Source organism: Thunnus thynnus, chromosome 9 (genome assembly GCF_963924715.1).
Source record: "Thunnus thynnus chromosome 9, fThuThy2.1, whole genome shotgun sequence".
In the NCBI taxonomy this organism is placed as follows: domain Eukaryota; kingdom Metazoa; phylum Chordata; class Actinopteri; order Scombriformes; family Scombridae; genus Thunnus; species Thunnus thynnus.
The window spans coordinates 10,992,617-11,015,677 of NC_089525.1; the positions used below are offsets into that span (position 1 = coordinate 10,992,617).

Genomic DNA, 23,061 nt, shown 5'->3' on the forward strand with positions numbered 1-23,061 from the left:
TGAGCAGGTCATTGTCTCCATATGTTTTCTACTGTATATCACCTGACCCCAAATGGCCTCATAATGTATTGAGACATCATAGCATAGCCTGTAGTTGTTTCATCAGCATGCAGCAGTGACATGATAGCCACCACCCATTCTCCTCCATGCCTTAATTAGAGCAAAAGATCCCTGTAGGTCAGTCACATGAAGAAATGTGTTGGAGTGGGTGTGTGTGTGTGTGTGTGTGTGCTACAGAGAGAAAGAGGGAAGTAGGTGGCTGTGGAAGTGAAGGACACAAGAGTGCGATACATGTCCTTGGACATCCTGAATACCCCGAGGGAACACATCCGAACTCATGTTGCGCAGGTGAAAATGGACACGTGAAATGATGAAGTATGATGTCATTGTGCCGGGTTCATCTGTTCATCAGGTCCAGTTCACGGTCCTGATGTTTCTCACATGTGTCTCCGCAGGGCTGACAGCTGAGGCGTGGCCCTGTCCCGTCACCTCTGCCTTCCTGACACACCATTAGAGAATTTCTATTTATAGAAGCACTGCTGACATGTGGCGTGTGTCAAGGAGACCTGAACTGTTTCATCTGAACACACCCAGCATGTGTGTTTTGTGTGTGTTAGGTGAGTCATTTAATGCAAACATGTATAAACAAACGGAACAGCAGAGGCTTTTCCGGCTTTTTAATAAACTGATATGTGATCTGCAGGAAATGAATGTACTCTCTCCAAGAACTGCAAATGTATAGTTCTTAATTGTATCTAAGCTGCATTTTAACCAATCCCTGCTCTCACAGTCTGTCTCAAGTTTCTCTGAAAGGAAAGCCAGAAGAGGATGCTGCACGCCAGCATTTCCATCTCGTGCTTTCCGAGCAGCAGAGCGTTTACCGTCTGTGGTCATATGGTATCAGTACAGCAACTGCTGTTACTGTTTCTAATGAGGCCCCCATTCTCTTCATGGCATTAATAGGATGCTATATTTATTGGCGAACAGAGATACCGAGGGAGGAAGGGAAAGGAAATAAGTGAAACTAAATAAAGGGAAGTTTTGTGCTCCTATGACTTTCATTTCCTCTCCTTACTTCTCCCTGTCTCCATCTTTTCTAAACTACTCATTACACTAACAATGTTTGTCTCTGGAAAGTCGGACAGAAGAGGAGCTCTGTGCTGCTGTGGAGCACTCGAACAAGCCTAATGATCGACATAGACACAAACAGAGACGGATTACATTTAGATACATTATATTTTCAATGAAAGAAACTTCACCAATTTTAGAATAAAACTATACTTTACTTTAAAACAGATAAATGGAGGACTTATTAGTATCTGTGAAAGGACCCAGATAGAGTTAATATAATATTCTTGTCTTACATTTCTACTGTATTTTTGGCGTGTTAGTGTTCTGGATCAGACTTCTTGTAAATCAGTTGCGCGCTACATCTTAAAGAAGTGAACCATTATGATATCAAAATCTGACAGAAGAGACACACACACACATGTTAAGAGAGCGAGAGAGAGAGACATAGAGAAAAGAGAGAGAGAGAGAGAGAGAGAGAGAGAGAGAGAGAGGGGACTCACAGATAAAGGCTGACATGTCCCCATGTCTATAAATAGCCCAGAGAGACTGACAGTCAGGAACAAAGCACTTTACACCAGCCTTTCTGACAAGCAAATGAGCACAGGGACAACAAGGCCCTGAGTGTGTGTGTGTGTGTGTGTGTGTGTGACAAAATTTTACTACGTCCACTCCCTTTCCTTAGGTCCCAAAAGACAAAAGACGCCCTCCGGAGACTCTTCCAAAACATTTAATTAGCATCTGCACTTTATCACTTCCATTATTTTCAACCCTATACTCCCCTCATTATTTTCCCTTCACTTCTACTTAAATCCATCTTCCTCCGTTCGCCTCAGCTCCTTCCCTCTCTACTCCTCTCTCCACCGCTGACTCCTTCATCCATCTCTTTTTAAAATTGCCTCGGCTTTCTGCGTCGTTCCTCCCTCCATTTCTCCCCTTCACTCCTCACACTGATCTTTTTATAACTCCCTTTTCCTCTTGACTGCTTACAGGTTGTTATAATTCAATCTTGCTTTTTGTTCAGGTGGGCTTATGTTCTGCTAAACTGTGCTTCTAGAGGAAAACAGCGGAAAAAGTGGATATGCACCAATGTTCGACCGGGCGGCTGACACACGGCAGCTGAATTTGTTTTGGTTTTGTTTTTATCACCCTCCAATCTTAAGTCGCTCACTCCCTTAGCACAGTGGGGCTTAAACAGAGACGAGGATAAAATGCAACTGCTCAATTCTGATAACGCTGATTACACTCAGTTACCACAGTCAACTCCCATTTGAGAAGGTCTGTATTGCTGTAAAATTCAGCAAAGTGTAACCTTTGTTAGGATTGTCTCATTGTCACCTTCATATATTTCATACATTTCATTTCGATATTGCGAGCAAATGCCAAGACACATTCTTTGTATGCTGAATACATGGTTAATAAAATAGATTTTGATTCTGATTCTTTGCAGTCCCATTCTCACCTCCAGAACTCTTCCACTGATGTATCTGCTGCAGGTCTCACATTTCACCCCGTACTGTGCGTGGTAATCTGCCTCACAGTACGGCACTCCATCCCTGCAACATAGAAAATATAAAAGAAGCTACTGTAGTGTATCAAATGCACAGTTTAGCCTCTCTAAAGAGAAACTGGATATGGAAAAAGTGTGGTTTGTTTCATCAAAAGCAAACACAGCAGGACATGTTTTCAATTTGTTTGTCTTTTCTGAGTGAGACATGAGAATCAAATGGCTTCAAATGTTTTTTTTCTCTTTTCACACTCACTTGCTGATGTACTCTCCGGTGAGGACCATATTGCAGGTCCGACATCTGAAGCAGCTGACGTGCCACTGTTTCTCCAACGCCAGGAGAGACTGACCCTGCTTGATCTCGGCCCGACATCCAGCACAGTCTGGAGAAAAAGAGCGCATCAGACAGAGAAAGAGCAAGATTAAAAAAAAAAAATGGCAAAGGAGAGAGAGAGGTAAGCATGCAGAAAGAAAAAGAGCAATTACAGGAGTAGAGGGAGAGAGCACAAAGTTAGCCAAGGTATAATTGTACATCTTTAAACTGACAGTATTCCGTAGGTCTAAAATTCAGGCCAGCAAAAATGACCCATAGTTACGTTTATGCCATCTAGCTGCTGTAGTAATTATAACCCGGGGAAGTGAGGCAGTTCAGGTGACGTCGATATAAGGTGACTTGATAAGATGATTTTGCCTTATTAGGAGGAGGCGAGTTGAGTGGATGTCAGATGGCAGAAAGTAGACTTTGCTGCAAGAGACCAATGTTCGCCTCCGGCTTCCAACCACAAGTGTCATGTTTTTTTTTTGCAAGTCAGGACCAAGCTGCTAGCTCCAGGTCTGAAAATGCAGACCAATGCAGAAGTGCCTTAAACCTGCTTTCTTTCTAATGGCAAGCAGGGGAGGACTCCACTGGCTCCAAAAATAAGTCAGATTGTATAGAAATCTATGAAAAAATCTTCTCACTACTTCTCACTTGATTTATTACCTCAGTAAACACTTTCCTAATGAGTTTATGGTCTCAATCGCTAGTTTCAAGTCTTCTTTAATACAGCATGATGTTCATTTTGTAAATTATGGCCCCATTTAGAGTAAAATTGATGATAAAGCAGCGTATGCTTTAGGGCGTGGTTACCTTGTGATTGACAAGTCGCTACCACAGCGACAATGTTGGTCACGTATCATAACCCCAGATTCTATAAGTATAGTAGTAGCCCTTTAAGAGCTGTTGCTATTTCACAGTGTGCTCTCAGTAAATGAAAGCTAATTGTGACATTTTGGTTTCCTAAAAAAGTCATGTTGAATGTCAAATATGGCCCTTCTGGCTCCAAAAATCTAAGATGGTGAAAGCCAAAACTTGAGGCTTCAAAACAGTAGTCAACTTACCAATGCCTGACGATACTGTAGCAATATTCACTTCTTTTATACTTCTATGGTCATTCAAGGACATTTTAAAAAAAAAGGTAACGTTGTGGTGTTGACCGTTGCCATAATGATGAAGGTTGCGTAACTTTAAGAAAGTACTAACCATGTTTCAAGTGATCATTTTAACCCAAACCATGATCATTCTTCAACCCTAACCAAGTATTTTTTTTTGCCTAAACCTAACCAGACATTAACAACAGCATTGTCACACCATAAAATCAGGGTGCAAAATTAACTTTTTTGTCGATGGCTAGAGAATGTCCAAATTTTACCAGCCACTCAATAGATAACCTTTGCAGCATTTGGCTGGTGCTAATTTTGTTGCCTCCATAAAACAATTATTTTTTAACAGTCATTTGTAACGGTTTTGGAAAGCGGCGTATTACGGTCCCATAGGTTGTCCTGGAGTGCATTATTATGGCCACTAGATGGCATAAACATAACCATAGGTTGTTTTTTGCCTGCTGAATTTTAGACCTATAGTGTTGTTTAATTATGAGGATGTGTTGTTATAAACACCTACTGTGCTTTTACTGCTATTGTGCAGCCACCTCCTTAATCAATAGCCGTGCTAATGTGGGATATTGCTGTGTTGTGAGCCTTGTTCTCTCAACAGTAAGCACTGTTACAACATGATTGAAAACAGGCAGGAAGCAAATATCACTGAAATAGCCCCAGGGCTAAAACAGTTGGATAAAATCCCCCTCACATGAGACATGTATGAATCTCTCTCTGTTTTTCTCTCAGTCACACACACAAGCAAACACAGTACACAAGCAACTGTATGTTCCATATCCCTCAGTAAGACACCCAGCAGGCGTTATTGACCACCGCTAACAGGGCCAGAAAGGAGCGGGACAGTGCAGAGGCTGCAAATGATGCATGGCTGCAGAGCGTCAAAATGCTGAAAAAAGGTCAGCGCTCCATTTGTTTCCATTTGGAAGACATTTGGCTTAGCTTAACCTTTTCTAACCCAGTCTACTGGCCCTGAGAGAAGCACGCACAGTCACAAGGGACCACTCCACTCTGCCCTGTCAGCCAAGATAAACTGTAAAAAAGCTGCAGTGTATTGAGTCTGTTTTCTGCAGTCCAAATACATCTTAGCTGTCATTTGGTGGTGATAGTGCTGAGTCTATAGGGCCAGGATCTCACTGTTACTGTGCACATTTGATTTTCTACTGAGTCATGATACACTTCCCATTTTAGCCATTGGATGAAATTGCAGTTAGATCATCTGAAAAATCATGCAACAGAGCTTGTGACATGAGAATGTTAGGTAAGGGTTACATGGTAATTTACAATACATGAGACGGGGTGGAAAACAGCTGCTGCACTTTCAAAAAGTGCAGCAGCTGTTTAAAAGGGTGCACACCACCATTCATTTTGCACTTTCATAAAGTTAGGGGGCTTGTAAGGAGAAGGATTAAAAATTGATGGTCGCAACTGAAGCATGAGAGGCTGAGATATCGTGACTTTTATCCCCTACTATGAGTGACATCCCAAAAAACCCTGGATCCTACATTTCGTATAATGCAATTTTGTAATGTCATTCATTAAAGCCTCCCTGTCCACATCCTTCAAACTCCACACCCTCAGCCCATAACACAGGCTTTCTGTGATACATTTTTAGTCTCTAAGTTGAAATTGGAAAAGAGATCTTCAGGGTTTTTTTCTCTCAAACTTTAAAAAGCTCCTCCAAAGTGACTGAAGACATCATATAACTGTTTTTACTTCCTGTGTAGTTCTCATGATGAGTAAACTGAACTTCATGTGTAAGTGACCCTTTAAACCCTACAAAATGATGGATTTAATTGGGTTGCAGAGAGGGATGGGGTACAACAAGGGTCCCCAACCAGACTCTAACTGAGGACAGTGTGTTTTACATGATACATGTCCAAAATATAAAGTTCATGAGGATATATATAAGCCTATATTGTCATACAGTTGTCTAGTTGTCATACAGTACAGATTTACACATTCAGCAAATCATTACAATATATCAAGTCCAAGTCTGATACAAGTTTGCAAGATTGTTATTTAGACATTAATCTGCAGATATATTAATTTCAGATGAGATAAGAGTCATCTTTAATGACACCCAAACAAGGATTAGGACTACAACTTTTTTTAAAGTTAGAAATGTTGTCAGGAGATTTGGCCATTGAAACATAAATAAGCAAACTTTCCACAGATAATACTTTCCATTCTCCTTAAATAATCCTTTTGTACTTGACAACTTGTGCACACACAGCATACATTAGCATTCTTAAACATCATGCTCGTTTCAAAAAATTACAGAAGAACAGGCTGTAAAAGACAGCGGATTACATTTTGTGTCTGCACTCTGAGTCCTGTCTTACAGACTGCCTCCTCATAAGACAGAGTGATGAACATGCACCTTGGGAGTCGTTTGGTTTTTATTCTCCTGAATGAAGCAATCTGGGGAGGACAGTTATTCACTGCCTCTCCACCATCTGCTATTACTGCACAGCCAGTGAGCAGCAGCCTGTTGTCTGCGTGCCACACTTAACAAATGATTCACTATCAATCACTATTGCTTTGTTGTGTGATCATAATTTGTCATTTTCTTGCCTTTTACCGTAGAGGGAGAGGGCTGTGCAATCTTCCCACACATAACTGTCTAATAACACACAAGATATATAGCTCATTATTTACTTATACGAAGTACAGTGTATGCGTGAAAGGTGTATTTGCTAAAGTAGGAATACTCTAGATATATAAGAAGAGGTCTAGATGATTCAACAGATGTGCAGTGAATACATAACATCCTCTATTCTCTGCATGTTTAGTGACGGTAATGACTGAATGATGTGTCTGTTTGCGTTGCATAATTCTCAGCTGGCGGATCAGCACGACAGGTCAGACCACTGATTTGACAGATACTAGATTAGCTAAATGAGCTAAATAGGCCTCATGGACACATCACATTAGACTCAGCGCGCTGTTGCGCCTGGTGGCCCTAAACAGAACGGACAAAGCGAGGCGGATGCTGGACTTACGGCTGGGCCCATGGATCTTGATCGGTTCATTTGACTTGACGAGTGTGTGAGAGCACTGCTGGCACACGCAGTCCTTTCCACTGAACGTCACTCTGTCTCCAATGGGGAAGGGTTTACTGAGGAGGGAAAAAAAAAAAGAATCGAGAGGGAATTAGAAAAGCAGCACACAATAGAAGATAAAATGCCTGCAGTGATTCTGTGTGTTTACATTACATCCAAGTGCGCACACAGAAATAACAAATGGGTGCTGGCAGAAACATGATTGGGTGACAGACAGGCCATAATCCTGCTGACACACGCTAAATACAGTCTGACATCCACTATGAACCTGAAAATACATTCACAAACAGTTGGGATGACGGGTTAATAGGACGCTGACTGTTGCAGGAGCACCTGGCTGCTCTGTGATTAAAGAGCTGATAATGTGATGCTGCCACAGGCTTCTAAAAAGGAAAAACCAGCTCTCTCAGTGAGAATGAAAACTTATTAGGGAGACTGTACGGAGTGCATACTGATCCTAACTGCCTCTTTCTCTCTGTGTCTGTCCGCCCAGTTTGCTCTGCCTAGCTCCCTCCCTACACAGCTGGTGCCACTATTTAAGATTAAGAAAAGTAAACACACACACATAGACAGGCAGAGTACGTGACAGCAAATCAGCTCCTACTGTATGAAATCAAATTGACCATATCATGATTCACTGTTTTGTCTCTCCTTCCTCTCCTTTTCGAAGCGACGGATTGATTTCTTTATGACTGGGGAGGATGCAAGAATGAATGGGGAGCTAAAAGGCTTAGGGAAGGCTGTTTAAAAGACATAGACGGCAATAATCCTTTTACTCCCCCGCCGAGGCCTGGAGCCGCAGCCAAGACCCAGAGGGAGGCTAGAGTCTCCAGCAGAGCTCGCAGTCAGCACACAAGAGTGCACTACATCCATGTACGCACTTAGAGATACACAGACGCACGCATGTGTGAAGGCAGCTTTAGAGGTTGTGAGCTTCAGAGAGGGTGTATTCTATCAGTGTTTCTGTCTGAATATGTGTTTAGAGGGAACTGGCACATGCAGTGTTCTCTTTGATATTATTCAAAGAAGGACATACATAAAATAGAGACGATGGTCGAGACATTTCACACAAATTATTCAACAAAGGCTCTAGTAAACACTGAAAGGGACGCAAGTTAATGGAAACTGATAAAGCGCATTATTTGTTTAGGCTTAATTTTAATTTCAGCCTTCAGCTGGTCCCAAGGTTAACCATCTGTTTCTGAACTTTTCCATTTTAATTCAGCCATACTGAGCAAAAAGCTAAACACAGAAACCTAGAGACACATGAAGCCTGTTTTCGAGGTTTGTATCTACTTCCAAGCATGACAGGCTTACATGGAGTAAGTGTCTGACCATAGCTTTCACAGCCTATAGTCCAACATAAGCTCAGAAAATGCGGTGATGGTGCAGAGGAGTGCGTTAGTCTGCGTGAGTTTGACCTTGTCTTTACCTGTGTGTTGCTCTCAAGACACTCTGCCTTGTCAGCCTTTCTCAGCGCTTTAAAAATTTACTCTGTTTACATATTTAATGCAGGTTTTTTCTTTTTTTTTTTAAGAAAAAAAAAAAAACTGGCCACAGAAGTACAGCTATTTCTGGCTTTAGAGATATACGCCCTCTGGCTTTGATCACCACTGTCTTTTTTTTTTTTTTTTTTGAAAGCATCAGCATGGAAAAGTGAAACTCGCTATCTGCCTTCATTAGAGCTGAGGCGATGATGACACAGAGGAAGAGAGACGATGATGGAGACATAGAGGGAGACGATGTGATGTGGATGATGATTAAGAGCAGGAAGATGATGACGGTAATAATGAGGAGGAAGGGGAGGTGGGAGGGTGGTGTGGAGAAGAGAGACAGGAGGGAGAGAAGATGACAAAAAAAGAAGAGGTACAAGAAAAGACTGTGAGCAATGTGACAGAGGGCAGATGGAGCAGGAAAGAAAAGATTCACCCTTCGGCTTCTCGCTGTCTCTTCCAGTTGACTCCACGTACGCTGAACACACACACACACACACACACACACACACACACACACACACACACACACACACAGACAAGACTGCTCCACTAACTGTGTCTCTGTCCGGTTGGTGTCAGTTCAGTTTTTTTTGCCCTCGGCGGCTGGGTATGACCGCATGTTTATCAGCCAAAGTCAAGCAGATACACAACAACAGACGAACTCAACAGTACCCTCCTGAAGGGAGGTAAATATAGATCGTTCTTATGTAAACCTATAACACATCAGAACAGAGAGGGAAGGAAGGAGAGAGCAACAGAGAGATGGGTGTTTCCACATACCATGCATATATATGCAAAACATGCACAGAAGAAGGACTTTTTAAGAGTGGAACATGAAAGAGAAGGAGAAGAAAGAGCAACGAGGAGAGTGAAAATGGTGAAACAGAAAGAGGAGCCAACAGGGATGCTGACTCTTAGTTCACTCAGGAGGAGCTTAACATGAGCACTGATGGAGGTCAGAGGAGAGATGGCCTACTTTCACTAAATCTAACAGCGTGAAACACCAGGTCAGCTCTCTTTTGGAGACGTGTCTCGACTAAGCAAAACGACAGACTGCTTGAGCTTTTCCAATTATGGTGACTTTCAGCAGCTGAAGTAATACTGAATCATGAGCTTTTAAACGGACCATAAAGAACTTCGCCTTCGGTTTTTTTAGTCCAAAAGATGCAACAAGGTGTTTTAATTTATATATTTGAATTAAACACAGTATTTGGCGAGCAGCATCATTTGAGGCAGGACTGCCCAGTCATGGCAGAAAACAGTGACTCACTGCAGAGAAAGAGAGAGAAAGAGAGCAGTCATGCATTTCTTATTCTCTAGCTCCACAATTAATGTCCTGTTCTCTGCCCTCTCTGTTATTCTCAAACAGGCTACTTCCACTAATGAATCATCACTTCTGTGCTTCATTACAGTACAGAGCAGATACAGATAAAGAAGTGATGAATATGTACAGTGTGCACACAGTTATAATACAGGGACTGTTAAGCTTGAGTAGCAGGGTAAATGTCTACTACTTGGTGTGGGAAATATGGGTAAAACCCTCAATCATATATGACTTTATATTGCAATATCAATATAGATCATTTTCTCTGGAAAATCTAATGAGAAACTGTTTATGGATAAAATAACCAGACTGGCTAACCGAGCATATTAAAGCTGCACTAATCAATATATTTATGTTAAAACTGGACTAAATGACTATGTGTAATGTGAAATGTAGTTACAAATATACAGAGAATTTGCATCCAGCTGGAGTCCCCCTCAACTCTTTGATGCACTTAGTGTCTTTCAGCTAATTGTTTTGCTTTTGCGGCCCAAACTACCATTTTGGTTGACTCCCACCGCTCTTATTAGCAGAATTTGAAGTCTTGAGAAATTCAATGCATACTACGTGCCCAGCACCAAATGGCAGAAAGAAAAAGTTCGAGACTAGCTGGTGAATACAGTGGAGCGTTGAGCAGCTAAAGAACAAGATACTCCTTGCATGAGTTGGTGGACACCAAAACATAGCTTAAAGAAAAGTGAATATTGGACTCGAGTGACAGACTAAATATGTAAATAGCACCTTTATAGGGTGATAATATGTCAGTGTTGTGTTTACAGCTTGTTGTCTTCATGAATTTAAAAATAAAATATACTGAGAGTGCAACAAAATTAATCTTAATGGATTTGGACATTCCTATTATTATTTTTGTCTTACTATACACTTTTGGAACTACAGCTCCCATAAGCCAGAGGTTAACAGGAAGTACAATGCCTCCATGGATTTAGTGAGTGGGCTACAAGTTGAGCCCCATATTTTTAGCTTCTATTTTTTTTTTTTAACATTTTGGCAAATTAACACCATCAAAAGTATGCTGAATTAGCTTTTAGCAGTTCTTCTTTGTAATACATCCAGGGATGTACAGACAACAACTAATTATAATAAATTACTTTGATACTGAAGAGAACTTAAAAACATGATGAATCTCAGACAATTTCTGGAATTATAAGGAACATTTTTTCTATGATTTGTGGACATTTATTCCAGATGGACATCAGAGATAATTATGTCCTCAGAAAGTGTGACTCACACTGAATCTAAAAATATGTGTATCATATCTGTGTGTTCAGATTTGACAGATTTTGATGCTAACTGTGCCATTCAGTGGCAAGCAGTATACCTAACAAATCAAGATACTTTATTACATTAAAGAAATCACATAAAAGTCCAACATTACCAAGAAAATCAGCTCTGCACATTGATTTGTGTCAACACATCTGTATTTGCCAAAGATATAAAAGGGTAACTACCACAGAATAAACGGTATAGTGAAATCACATGATGGTTGCCTCATGGAATATATAGTCATGTAGCCCAATAATATGTACTACTGTAACCTTGTGTATGGGAAACTGGGAGTCTGTTTGTGTTTGTGAGCGTGTGCATGTGTACCTGCAGACACTGCAGACAAAGCACTTTGGGTGGTAAGTGCGTCCCAGAGCGGAGACCACCTCTCCTGTGATGAAGCTGTCGCAGCGGTCGCAGCGTGTACCATATAGACGCTGATAGTCTGCTGTACAGATGTACTCGCCCTTCTTCTGGAAGAAGCCCGATCGTGCCAGATCACAGTTACACACTATGGAGAGAATGGGTGAGAGAGAGTGAGTCACTCAAAACAATAAAACATATGGAAATAACTGCGGATAAGGACATGCACAGATGTTAATAATATAATACTGTAAATGCTATTTTTGTCTTTCCACTTCCAAAAAAACACATTGAGGTTTCCCTTTTGTGTCATGTGCTCTTAAAATCAAATTATATAACATAACACTCAGCAGTATTCAGAGTTTAACAAGTCCTATTTTTCTATTTTTTCTAAGTTTTGTTCCATTACACTTGTGAGTTGTCCTTTTTTTCAGTCTGAACACCCTTCTTTTTTAGTTTGTGTGTGCATGTGTACTTGTTTGTGCTGTGTGTATGTTTGTCTTCACGCTTGGCTGCTAGGGAAGTTATTCAGCTCCAGACAGTGGTGAGCCAATTTGCTCTGATGGGAATATAATGATATAATCAGTGGAAAAGTCATTTTGTGCTAAACAACGTGAAGAAGTAGACAAAACAACAGCCCATAAGTTTCCAGCGTCATCAGAACATCGACTACAGACTCATTAAATACCAATGGGGAAGATACAGAAATCATTTGCTGTGTGTGTGCAAGGTGAGTGCTCAGTTTGTGTATGTGTGTGTCTCTGTATTGTGTAACCTAAGCAGACAAGCCCTTTGCCATCTAACTGAGAGTAAATTCCAGCGGGTGTAACAGTATAGCTAAGAGGCATTTTCACAGATCAGTGGACGGTGTGGTTGCTGGTCTCTGGTTTCTCCCAGTCTATGTGGTTAACCAACAGGAAGAGTTGACAGTTATTGTAACCTTTGACTGGAAACAAGACTAGGACAAACCTAGTATATGGCTGGACTGTGTATGAAATGCTAGAGGGCTTTTAATTTGAAATGATGGATACAAGAAGTGGCAACATGTGTCAACCAAGCCCCCAGGAAGTGCACTAGGCTGTGACTGAAGCCAATTTGACATAGGGCCTTTCTCAATACCAAGTACGTACATACATGCTAGCTCAGACTTGGCAAGTTCGACTCGGGAGTAGAAACTTCTGAGGACGGGAGGATGCAGTGCAGTCATTCTGCTGACAGCAGCAGCTCAGCTTCAACACAACTACCTGACTGTACTGTCACAAAATAATCTCAACTCAAAGCTCGACTAACTCTTTTTTTCTCACAAAACATACAATATCAGGAAAACCTCGGTTGAGCCCAACACCCACTGAGAATGAACCTGACTTACTGACGAGAATGCGGCCACAGCTCTCACTGCAGTTATATAAGGACTAAATGGCTTGCAGCAACGGTCCTAGTACCCTATAATCCCACAGCACCACCCACAAGGTGCCCCAAGGGACACACTCTTAAGCCTTCTCCAAGTCCACAAAACACATGTAGACTGGATGTGCAAACTCCCATGACCCCTCAAGTATTTTTGCAAGGGTGAAGAGCTTGTCCACAGTTCCACTGCCAGGAAACAATCGGCCGGAGCCTCCTCTCCAGCACCCTGACATAAGCTTTTCCCGGGAGGCTGAGTAGTGTGATCCCCTGATAGCTGAAGCACACCCTGCGGTCCCCTTTTTGAAATTGGAACCATCAATGTGATCTGCAAGTCCACAGGCACTGTCCCTGATCTCAATGTGACACTGAAGAGGTGTGCCGGCCATGACAGGCCAATAAAGTCCAGATTCAGCTCATCCACACCCAGTGTCCTGCCACTGAGGAGCTTCTTGACTACCTCAGAGACCTCTGCCAGGGAGGGTCCAGACCAAGAACAATTCATAGACCTCAATGAAGCGACATTTCAGGCATGTGGGATCTTTGCCTGGAAGGGGGACATTGGGGCACCCTCTTGGAACCAGGCCTTGGAGGGGAGCTCACCAGCGAGCATCTGGTGGCCACGCTGTGACCCGACAAACATGACACTGATGAAGGTCACATGCTAGGTAAAACAAATCCAGACAATCCCACATGTCACCTTTTTTCAAAAACATTCTTGCAACCAAAAACTACAACTACATTTATCATGTAACGCAACAACAACAACTATAACGTAACACCTCAGCTGGTAATGATAAGTGCATCAGCCACAAGTTTGGTCCAATAACATACAGGTACTTATTTGCTTGAGCCAGCAGCTAGTTTGCGTAACTTACTATGAAGACTGGAAACAGTGGGAAACAGCTAGCCTGGTTGCTATGGGTTTACAGAAGGTTATGTGCTGGACTTTTTGGCAACAATTTATTTTACAGGTTCTTTAATTTTGTAAACTAAGTTGCATGCATAGCAGTTAATTTTTAGAACATTTTACAGAAAGGGTGGTGCAATTTGGTACAAATTATTAGAAAAATATTTTTAAAAAAGGTTAAAAAGTGTTAAGTTGGTTTAGTTTTTTTTTTTTTTTTTAACAATCTAGTATGCTAATATGTTGTATAACACAAAACTTGTGTAAATATTCTAATTTCACTCTCAGCCAGAAGGAAAATAGGCATTTTTCCCGAAATGTCAAACAATTCCTTTTATACCACTTTCTGTGTCAATATTTAATGCTACTACAGGTCAGCAACAGGTGGCAACAACCACGGCTTGAAATTGAAGTCAATGTATAAGTCTAAATGCTAGATGCTCCATAAAATCCCTGGCTCCAATAGACTCTCATTCAAAAAGCATCAACTTCTCTTATGAAATACTAAGTCAATAAATTCTTTCAACAAGTCATTATGGTCTCAATCTCTAAATTGAGGCCCTCTAATAAGTGTGCTGGTGGCCATTTTGGAAATTATTACTCTGTTAATAAGATATAAAGATGAATACTAGCTTTGATGTCTACCGTGTGGGCATTGATTGACAGCTGTGTTTGACAGTTTGCTCCCTGGCTCCGGGACTCGCACTGAGCCGGACTATTGTCACAATATTTTGGTAAGTTTAATATTACTAGATGATGATACCTGCTGTCTTAGTTAGCTAATGTTAGCACAAGTCTGCATCACTCAGTGTTCCCAGTAAGTAAGCCTTAAGCCTTAGCTTAGGTCTGATGTAGCAGGGTGTGTTTCCAGAGCATGAAAGGCAACACCCCGCACTCCTTATTTGGAAGGTCCTGGCTCCAACTGGAAAGGACGGCGGCGACCATAAGCAGCAACTCTGGGCTTCAAACTGGCTCCAATGCAAACCAGCGGGGGGTTTTCACACCTTGCTACATCCATATTTTTACAGTTTATGGTCATCAAGCGAGATCATCAAAGAGAGAAAGATATGCCCAACCTCCCTTCCTGCCCTCCAGAAGGTGGTCCAACACAATGTATTGAACACAGACTCTCACTTAAATGACTCTTAAAGGAAGAATGAACTTGAGGGTTTCTTAGGCATGAAGAGTTGATTCTGACTCTAAGAGCACTCAGATCCTGCTGATAAGCCTGTAGTTCAGGTGGTGGAGTAGAGCAGATGGACTGGAAACAAGAGCAGAGGCTTTAAACACCTGCTACTGGTAGACAAAGCAGACTCCCAAGACATTAGTACCATACAGCAGAGAGACGAACAACCTGAGTACAGTTTGGACTAATAGGAAAGCGTACAACTCAATATCACGCACATCCTCATACCTGGCGACAGAGAATAATACATTTACTGGAACAGGGAAATTACAGACGACCAGAAGCGGTATTTTTATGCCTTTTAATTTTCCTCAACTGCTTTAATCAAATTCTTTCCTGAAGTTGGTAATTGATCTGACTGTAGTGGACTTCACACAATCACATACAGCAACAATTTCCCCTGAAAACATGTGCTGTTTCTACACTGGAGACAAACCACTGACTATTCACAGCATGAAAGAATGGAAATAGAATCTACATTTGAGAACCGCTGATTGTGAGGTTAACAACTGATGATGCACAGCAATCTGCTGAAAAATGCTTGTAGTACACTGCCAGTAATGAAGGTGGATTATGACATTGTAAATGATGCAGTATGCATTTTAAAGTTAGTAGGGAATCATACTGTTGTAGTGCAACGAAGCACCTTGAATATCAACAATTTACTGTTAATAAATAGCTTCAGACTGGCCATGCTGTAAAGGCTGGAGCTGCAGCTACAGGCTAAATTTGGCTCCCTATAGCCACCAGTTTTCAGTGTACGCTGGCAGGCACTGAGTTCACAGACACACAGACACAGACAGACAGACAGACAGACACACACACACACACACACGCACATAAACCCTTCAAAGGGGCTCATTTAATCTCAAGCTGTTTATGAGTGGAGCATATTGACTTAATGGTGTAATAAAAGATCAATGGGCCCTCACTTAAAAACAAAACAATCTCAGCTCCCACAGGAGGATGGAAACACATAAATCCATCCCTGATGGGGTAGCAACGTGCATATGCAGAGATAGGATGATGAAATGTGACAGTGTGTGTGTGAGATATGATGATGGATCTTTATCATCATGACAGGTCATTGGCATCGAGGCAAGGTGGGCTGCAAAAGTGCAGAAGGAGGGAGGAGTGGGTAGAATAGGGAAATGCATGAGTGAGTCCAGCACTCTGAGATTTAAGATAGTCTGGTTATAAAAATGTGTGTGCGCATGTGCCAACCACATTTCCAGAACCACTGAACAATGGCACTAAGCTTCAAAAAGTGTCCCTGCTGCATTTTCGACCAGACTAACTAAAGCTCTTACCAGAAACCCAAATCACATGCTATCTGATGCCTTTATGGAAAAAAGGGAATGGGAGAGCAAATATTTCCACATCTATTAAGCTCTTCACCATGGAAAAAAAATAATTGTGTCTTGAAATGGTCAATAGCATTCGCATGATGAAAACAATGTTTTTAATCTGCTGAAACTAAATTGCAGTAAAATTCGCCACCATCATTTTTTCTGGTTCTGTTTTTCATTCTCTCCCTTCTACTCTCATTTTCCCTCTCTCCTGTGCCTCTCTCACTCTCCCTCAAAATGACTTGCTTTTCAATCTGCGCCCAGATTGATTTTCAAATGACTGGAATCTGCTCAATTAGCCTAATGCACTTTATTAGCATACGGACGCCTGACCAAATCACAGCTGGGCGACTGGATGTGCTCAGACTGGATTGGATGGGCTGGCTGGACAGTTCACCTGTTCTGGCTAATCACATTGTTTTCTTCTGACTGGACGATTGGCTGGATGCATTGCAAAGGACGTCCCCCTTCCTCAGTTGCCATAGGAGACGTAAACCTTCCACAGTTGCCCTAGAGACAGCTAGGTCCCAGCCTGAATGATGTGGTGTTTGTGGTGCTGGTGGCACATTTGGGGGTGTTGTGGTTGAACTGGTGGATGTAAATATCGAATGTTATCTGTTTGAAATCTACTCTGATGGCAAAAACATTGAACTGAAACATTGTAATCAAGTGAAATCTTTACTTAAATGTGACATAAACTAAATGCTCAGTCATATCCAATTTAACTTCTCAATTTACCAGCAATAATCTCAGTAAATCTGTGGCCCAAAATGTAAGCAAAAAGTAAAAGATTGTAGCTTTAACTAAAAATATATATTACAACTGTCTTCACTTAAACAAACCACCTTGAAGTTCACCAAGTGAACGCACCATATACATCAGAAAACGGGATCAATCAGATTAAATCATCACAAACTTGATATTAATACTCAAATAAAATGATTTGTGTCTTATATATATAAAAATATATACATTTAACAGAAATGCCTGAACTAAACAATTTACATATTCATTAGTTAGAGGGAACTTTGAGGGATCCAAAGGTTCAGACTACTTTAAAAGTTTTGAAAAAGGACTATTCCTTTATAAAACAGCCATCACTTTTTCACAGCCTACTTTCAGGCTCACCCTATACGTTTCAAGTTCTCTCATTTCAGCTTCAACCATAAAGCAGAAGTTTTAAACGTATCCATCCACATGTTGCAGTTGCCAGCACAGTGGGTGGAGCTGGGTCAGAGCTTGGTGTCTCTGCGTCTGCAGAGATGTGGCTTAGCTTGGCTCAGAGAAGAAAGGCTTTAGTTACAGCCATACAACTAGCACCACATGGTGCGGACATCCACCCATAAAAACAACAGCCGAATACAACCAATGCAGAACTCGTCTGGTCTGTTTCACTGTCCTGTGAATGGCCTTTGGGCATTGCAATTATCAGTTTATTCTGTAGCTACTCGTGGGAAAGTTGCAGTTGGAAACAACAGTGACGCAAAATTTAGAATTTAATAAAAAGTTGATTTCATAGAAGAAATATGTATCATCTTATAAAGACATATTCAGATTTATTATCAATAGCTTCCTAAAACAAATCTAATCAGCTTTGCAAGGCTAAACTATATCAAAGACTTTCATCTATTTGCTCATTTTATGATCTTTCCCTGAATGGCACTCTAATGAGGGAAAGTGAGAGATGCAGCTTTCTTTCCCTCATATTGCTCCTTTTTGGCAACGCAAGAAGTTAACATCTAGAGATCAGAAGTCTGGTGATTAGAGATTAGCATGTAGGCTGGTGTCTGCAGCTGTGGTCATTAGAACCACACTGATTAGGCACCCACAGGGGGTCTGGATGATTGGGTATTTATCTCCAGCCAACAGACGCAATTAAAATTCCCTTCTCAAAGTCGGCCTAGGCCGGAACCCCAAAAAAGTCTTGACACCCCCGCCCCCTCCTTCCTTTCTCCTTTTTCTCTGTTTTTCCGTTTCAGGACTGTTTCCAAATCTTTGTAGCTCTGAGCACAAGGTCTCCACTTTATTTCAATTTACACCCTCTTTTTCCTCTACTACACATTATATCACAGTGTCTCCTATCTTTCCCCAATCCCCCACCCGTCTCTCTCATCGTGTATCTTCCCTCAGCTCATTATGCTGCTGTTAAGTCTTCATAATGTGCTATTAGGTAAATGGTCATGCTTTGTATAGTGCATCAAAGTAGCCATGCTGCATTATTCTAATTGTTTTAGTGCTGCTGTCAACATTATGCAAATTTCCAAGGCTTTTTCAAGATAATAGGGGAAGCCACAGACAGTTTAGTGGAGGGGCATGTTTGTAGCAAGGCAGTGACAAGTTTCAGCAGGGGAGGTACTCACCTATTAACCTCCACATCTGTGCCACCAACATGCAGCCCGGGCTCCTCTGCCCTCCCCCTGTCCCCCAGATCTAAGCCCCACTGACAGGGGGGAAACACTTCAAGAGTAAAAAGTGTTTTCTCAAGTTGTGCCAAATCGCAGGGTGGGAGAAAAAGCGGTCAGACAGACAGGAAGAGGAGTGAAACTAGAGTTTGCAGCCATGCTAGCAGTTCTGTGAGGCTGTACGTCAAGCCCCCAAGAACAGTGCCAGGCTTTGAAGCCAATTTGACAAAGTGGCCAAACTGTGGAATTACAACTTCTGGGTTCGACAGGGGCCCAAAAACATTTTTCCCATACACAATCATGGGAAAAGCGATGTATAAAAACGGTGGATACATTTTTTTGAGTGTCACAACCCCCGTGAAGTGACTCGTTTCACTATCAGAATTTGATCAATTCAGTTTGATCACATTTTGAAAGTCTATAAGAGCCGCACGATTGAATTGTTTTATCCCCATTCAAGTCAGCCAAAGGGCTAAACCAGAAGTTAGCTGTCTCAGCTGGTGGAATTAAGTCTCTAGAGAGAATGTTTTCATCTGGGTAATTTCTTTACAGCAAGAAGTGGCTTTTTTGGCTTCATGCGCTACTGAGCAACTTTTCATAGGATGATGGAATGGGGCCCCGCCTCCTATGCTGTATCCTGTTCTCTTTATACATCCATGCTGTACGTAGGTCCAATGCTTTGAGCTAAACGCTTACGTAATTATGCTAACATGCTTACAATGAGGATGCTAAAATGTGTAGCATGTATAATGGTGCATACTATTTTAGTTAAGTGCGTTAGCATGCTGATATTTGATGATTAGGACAAACATAACGGCTGAGGCGGATGGCATGCCATTTTTTAATTTAAAAAAAAAGAAAAAAAAGAGGGAGATGTGATCGTAGAAAATGGCAAGAGAAAAGTGAGGCAGGCAGCTAGCTAAAACAGAGAGGAATCGTGCATGAATGACAGGGTTCCCCCAGCATTTGGCCGCGGTAGTTGATGGAGACAGATGGTTGCCCAGTAGAGTCCCTTCATACCAGCAGACCAGCCCCGCTGTTGAGGCCTTCAGCTTTTAACCCTCTGAGGGCCGATAAGAGATTCAGCCGAGGGGAAAACAAGCGCAAATGAGATCACAGACACACAGAGATACCCAAACTGCTAGAGACTGGGCCTCCTACTATCTAGATGATGTACTGTTGTAGTGTGTGTATATGTGTTTGTCCAACACAGCGGGGTTTGTTGCTTAATGACGCTTTTTATCATTCAGAAATCAGAAGGAGAGCCAGACACTTAACACTGACACAGTTTTACACACACATACACACTTAAAGACAATAGGCAGGGCGTCAGTGTGTGAGAATCCCTCAGGACGGTGACGCTTGAGAGAGACAAGCAGAAGAATAATCCCTGTCATCTATCCCGGATCCCGCAGAGTCGTCGGGGAGAAGCGCCGTTGCCTGCCACGCTCCCTTCTCTCTCTGCCGGAATCTCTCCCTAGCAACCAGGCATTGGCGTGGTGATTGGACCAGCGTACCAGTGGTTGCTATAGCTACAGGAAGCTCCCCTTCCCTTTAACCCCCCGCTTTTTTTCTGTGCTGTGTGTGTCTCTCTCTTTCTCTTGTCTTTCTTTTCCTCTTTACTCTTCTCCCTTTCTCCCACTATCTTTCTCTCTGTCTGCTTCGTTCCCTCGCTGTCAGAGAGCAGAACGGCAGTACAGTAGGTTGATGTTATTAACACGAAGGTTGAGTGATGGGGGTTAATGGTATCCAAATGGAGGCTGGACTGACTGAAACAGGTCTACAGAGACAGAGACAAAGATGCTGCAATTTACAAGAGCCCTGGTGAGAACACAGGCTAGAAATGGAACATTAGCAGAGCAGTCAAGTATTTATCTGGCCTGTCTGTGTAAATCTGCTTTTCCCTTTAGCACCATTTTATGAGAAAAAATCTGTTTTGTCTCCAAAAATAAATAACTACTTGGAGCAGCCCGGCAGTTTGGAATAGGTTCATGTGCGAGTCTGTCTGTGTTTGCTTGTGTCTCTTCTTGTATACTTTTTTGTGTGTGTCTGTGTTTATTGTTTGTTGGCATGTGAGTTGGCTGCACAGGAAACGCGAGCCCATTTTACCTTTGCGGGTGATTTATGTTTGTGTTAGTGTGCGAGTGTTTGCGCTCGTGCCACTGACAGGCCCCGCTGTCTCTGTTGGAATCTAAGAGTACCAATTATGCTTCGGAGGCGGGGTAAATGTGGTCACTATGTCATTAGGCCAGTATGTACGAGTCAGCCCGTCTGCTGGTAATACACCACCACATCATCCATACAGCCAGCTCCACATAATCCACACACACACACATACATACACCCCTGCCGCCTTCTCTGTGTCCTGACTTGATGCATCAATCTGTGAGCTGGCTTCAGTCTTCTGTATTTTCCACAGACTTCTGTCTTGAGCTGATTGCGTGGCTGCTTCTTCATGCTATAATCAGCTGCTGTATAATGGGGTGAAATGAGAGGTTAAATGCACATGATTAGTGCTCTGTTCTTCCTCCGACTAATGCATGAAAGAGGAATTATGATAATGTGCCATCCAGAAGGCAATGTGGCTCGATATAGTGTGGGTAAAAGACAGGGGAGGATAAAATGATGGACGGGATGAATGCATGTATTTGTAAATGCTAAGTGAATATGTGTGCTTGCGTGTGTTCACAAAGTAACTCTGAGTGTGTAGTCTGACTGACAGCGTATGTTCATGATCTATTCAGTGGGGCATAGTCAGCCCTTTTCAGCAAATAGGAAACAGAAATATAGAGAAAGAAAGAGAGGAGAAGGAGGGAAGAACTTGGATTTTTTGTCACAGTTTTGCAGTGGGAGTGAAAGGGCTGAGGCACACACAATATCATTGGTCAAGGTCAATAACCTGGGTAAACACACTGATTATCTGAGAAAAAAAAAAGCCAAGCAAAGAACAAAATCAAATGTTGAAACACATCCCAATCAGAGTTCATGAACATGTCCGACAGATAAGGCAACTGGCTGCTGACAGAGGATTGTCACTGGTGAAATGGTATAATACAGTTTAGCCATTAGCCTCCAAATCGCGCACCCCGCATGCCAATGTCATCCTGTCCCAAGATGAGAAATTGATTTCATGCTTGAGCGACTGTCATTAGGAAAGAAAGGGAGAAAGCAAAAGAAAGAATGAGAGGGAGAGGAAAACAGAAAGCGTGAGAAAAATCCAAGAGAGAGATGGTCGGAAAAATGTAGAAATTTGATCTTAAATCCTGCTGTTTCATTTGCAGCCATTCAGCCTGAGAAAATAAACAGAAAACTAATGAAAAGCAGACAATACAAGCACAGACAATAGAGAATAGATGGAGTTTCCGAAGTTCAAAAGAACATGCAACATGTTTGTGTGTGAGGGGGGATAGACGCCGGACAATAAAAGCTTTAGAAAACTGCTGGCTGTGCAGAGGCCCATACAGGAGAGCATATTATGAGCAGGGTTGTGGCAGAGGCTGGCTGCACAATAGTACCCCATTGCCTCATGGGATGAGGAGAGCTCTCTGGAACATGAGAGGGGAGGGCTGTCTGATAGGTGCATTTAACATGATGCTCATCGATGACAGTTTTCCATTACTGTACAGCTGCTATGAGTGAAGTGACTGGGAGGGAGAGCAGGAAAGGAAAAGGAGAGGGAGAAATGAGAATCAGATTGGTATTACACCAAAGTGATGATGTAATGTTTAGGCGACACAAACAGCACCCCCATCCCCCCTCTTCTTCTCTTTTCTGCTCGCTTCCTGTATTCACCCCCCCTTTTTCTCTGGGGCACAGAATAGCGCCCACCGATTGGTTAATAGCACCGTAGAGATGCTGAGAATATCCACCAACCAGGGCCCGGGTGCCCCTTCACACCGTTACCACAGCAACCCCTCACAACCACAGTGATCGTGCATGTGTGTGCACAAGTGCACGCACACATGTATGGATGTGCACGCTTGTATACATAAGTGCATGTGTGTGTTTGTGCACTACGAGCATGTGTTTTCATGTGTGTGACAGCTACACATAGCATGGGAGCATGTTACAACAACCCTCCAATGAATAGCCTTCAGTGAGTTTATCTACTGTAGAACAGCTTTGTGCTGTGCAACACTGTAGTGCAGCACAAGTAACAACCACAAGTTTCACAGCTTCTTCTCCTCCAGAGCTGCTGAAAACCTGACTTATATAAAAAACACTTTGAAATATCATCCAGGAAAGTTTGCACTGAAAAATGTCTTTCTCACC

At 42.2% G+C, this 23,061-nt stretch overlaps 1 protein-coding gene and 1 long non-coding RNA gene across 2 annotated transcripts in view; one reads left to right on the forward strand and one right to left on the reverse strand.

Annotated features, from left to right (window-relative positions):
- The window catches only part of ablim3 (actin binding LIM protein family, member 3), a 48,454-nt gene that overhangs the window by 12,323 nt on the left and 13,070 nt on the right, over positions 1-23,061 (reverse strand). The window contains exons 3-6 of the mRNA XM_067598800.1: positions 11,506-11,689; positions 7,015-7,130; positions 2,832-2,958; positions 2,531-2,624 (exon numbers count right to left, since the gene is read on the reverse strand). Coding sequence (XP_067454901.1) covers positions 2,531-2,624; positions 2,832-2,958; positions 7,015-7,130; positions 11,506-11,689 — 521 coding nt within the window. The remainder of the gene's footprint in view (positions 1-2,530; positions 2,625-2,831; positions 2,959-7,014; positions 7,131-11,505; positions 11,690-23,061) is intronic.
- On the forward strand, positions 213-2,508 carry LOC137189127 (uncharacterized). Its single transcript, XR_010929590.1, has 3 exons — positions 213-348; positions 456-617; positions 814-2,508. It is a non-coding gene; the product is annotated as an uncharacterized lncRNA (long non-coding RNA).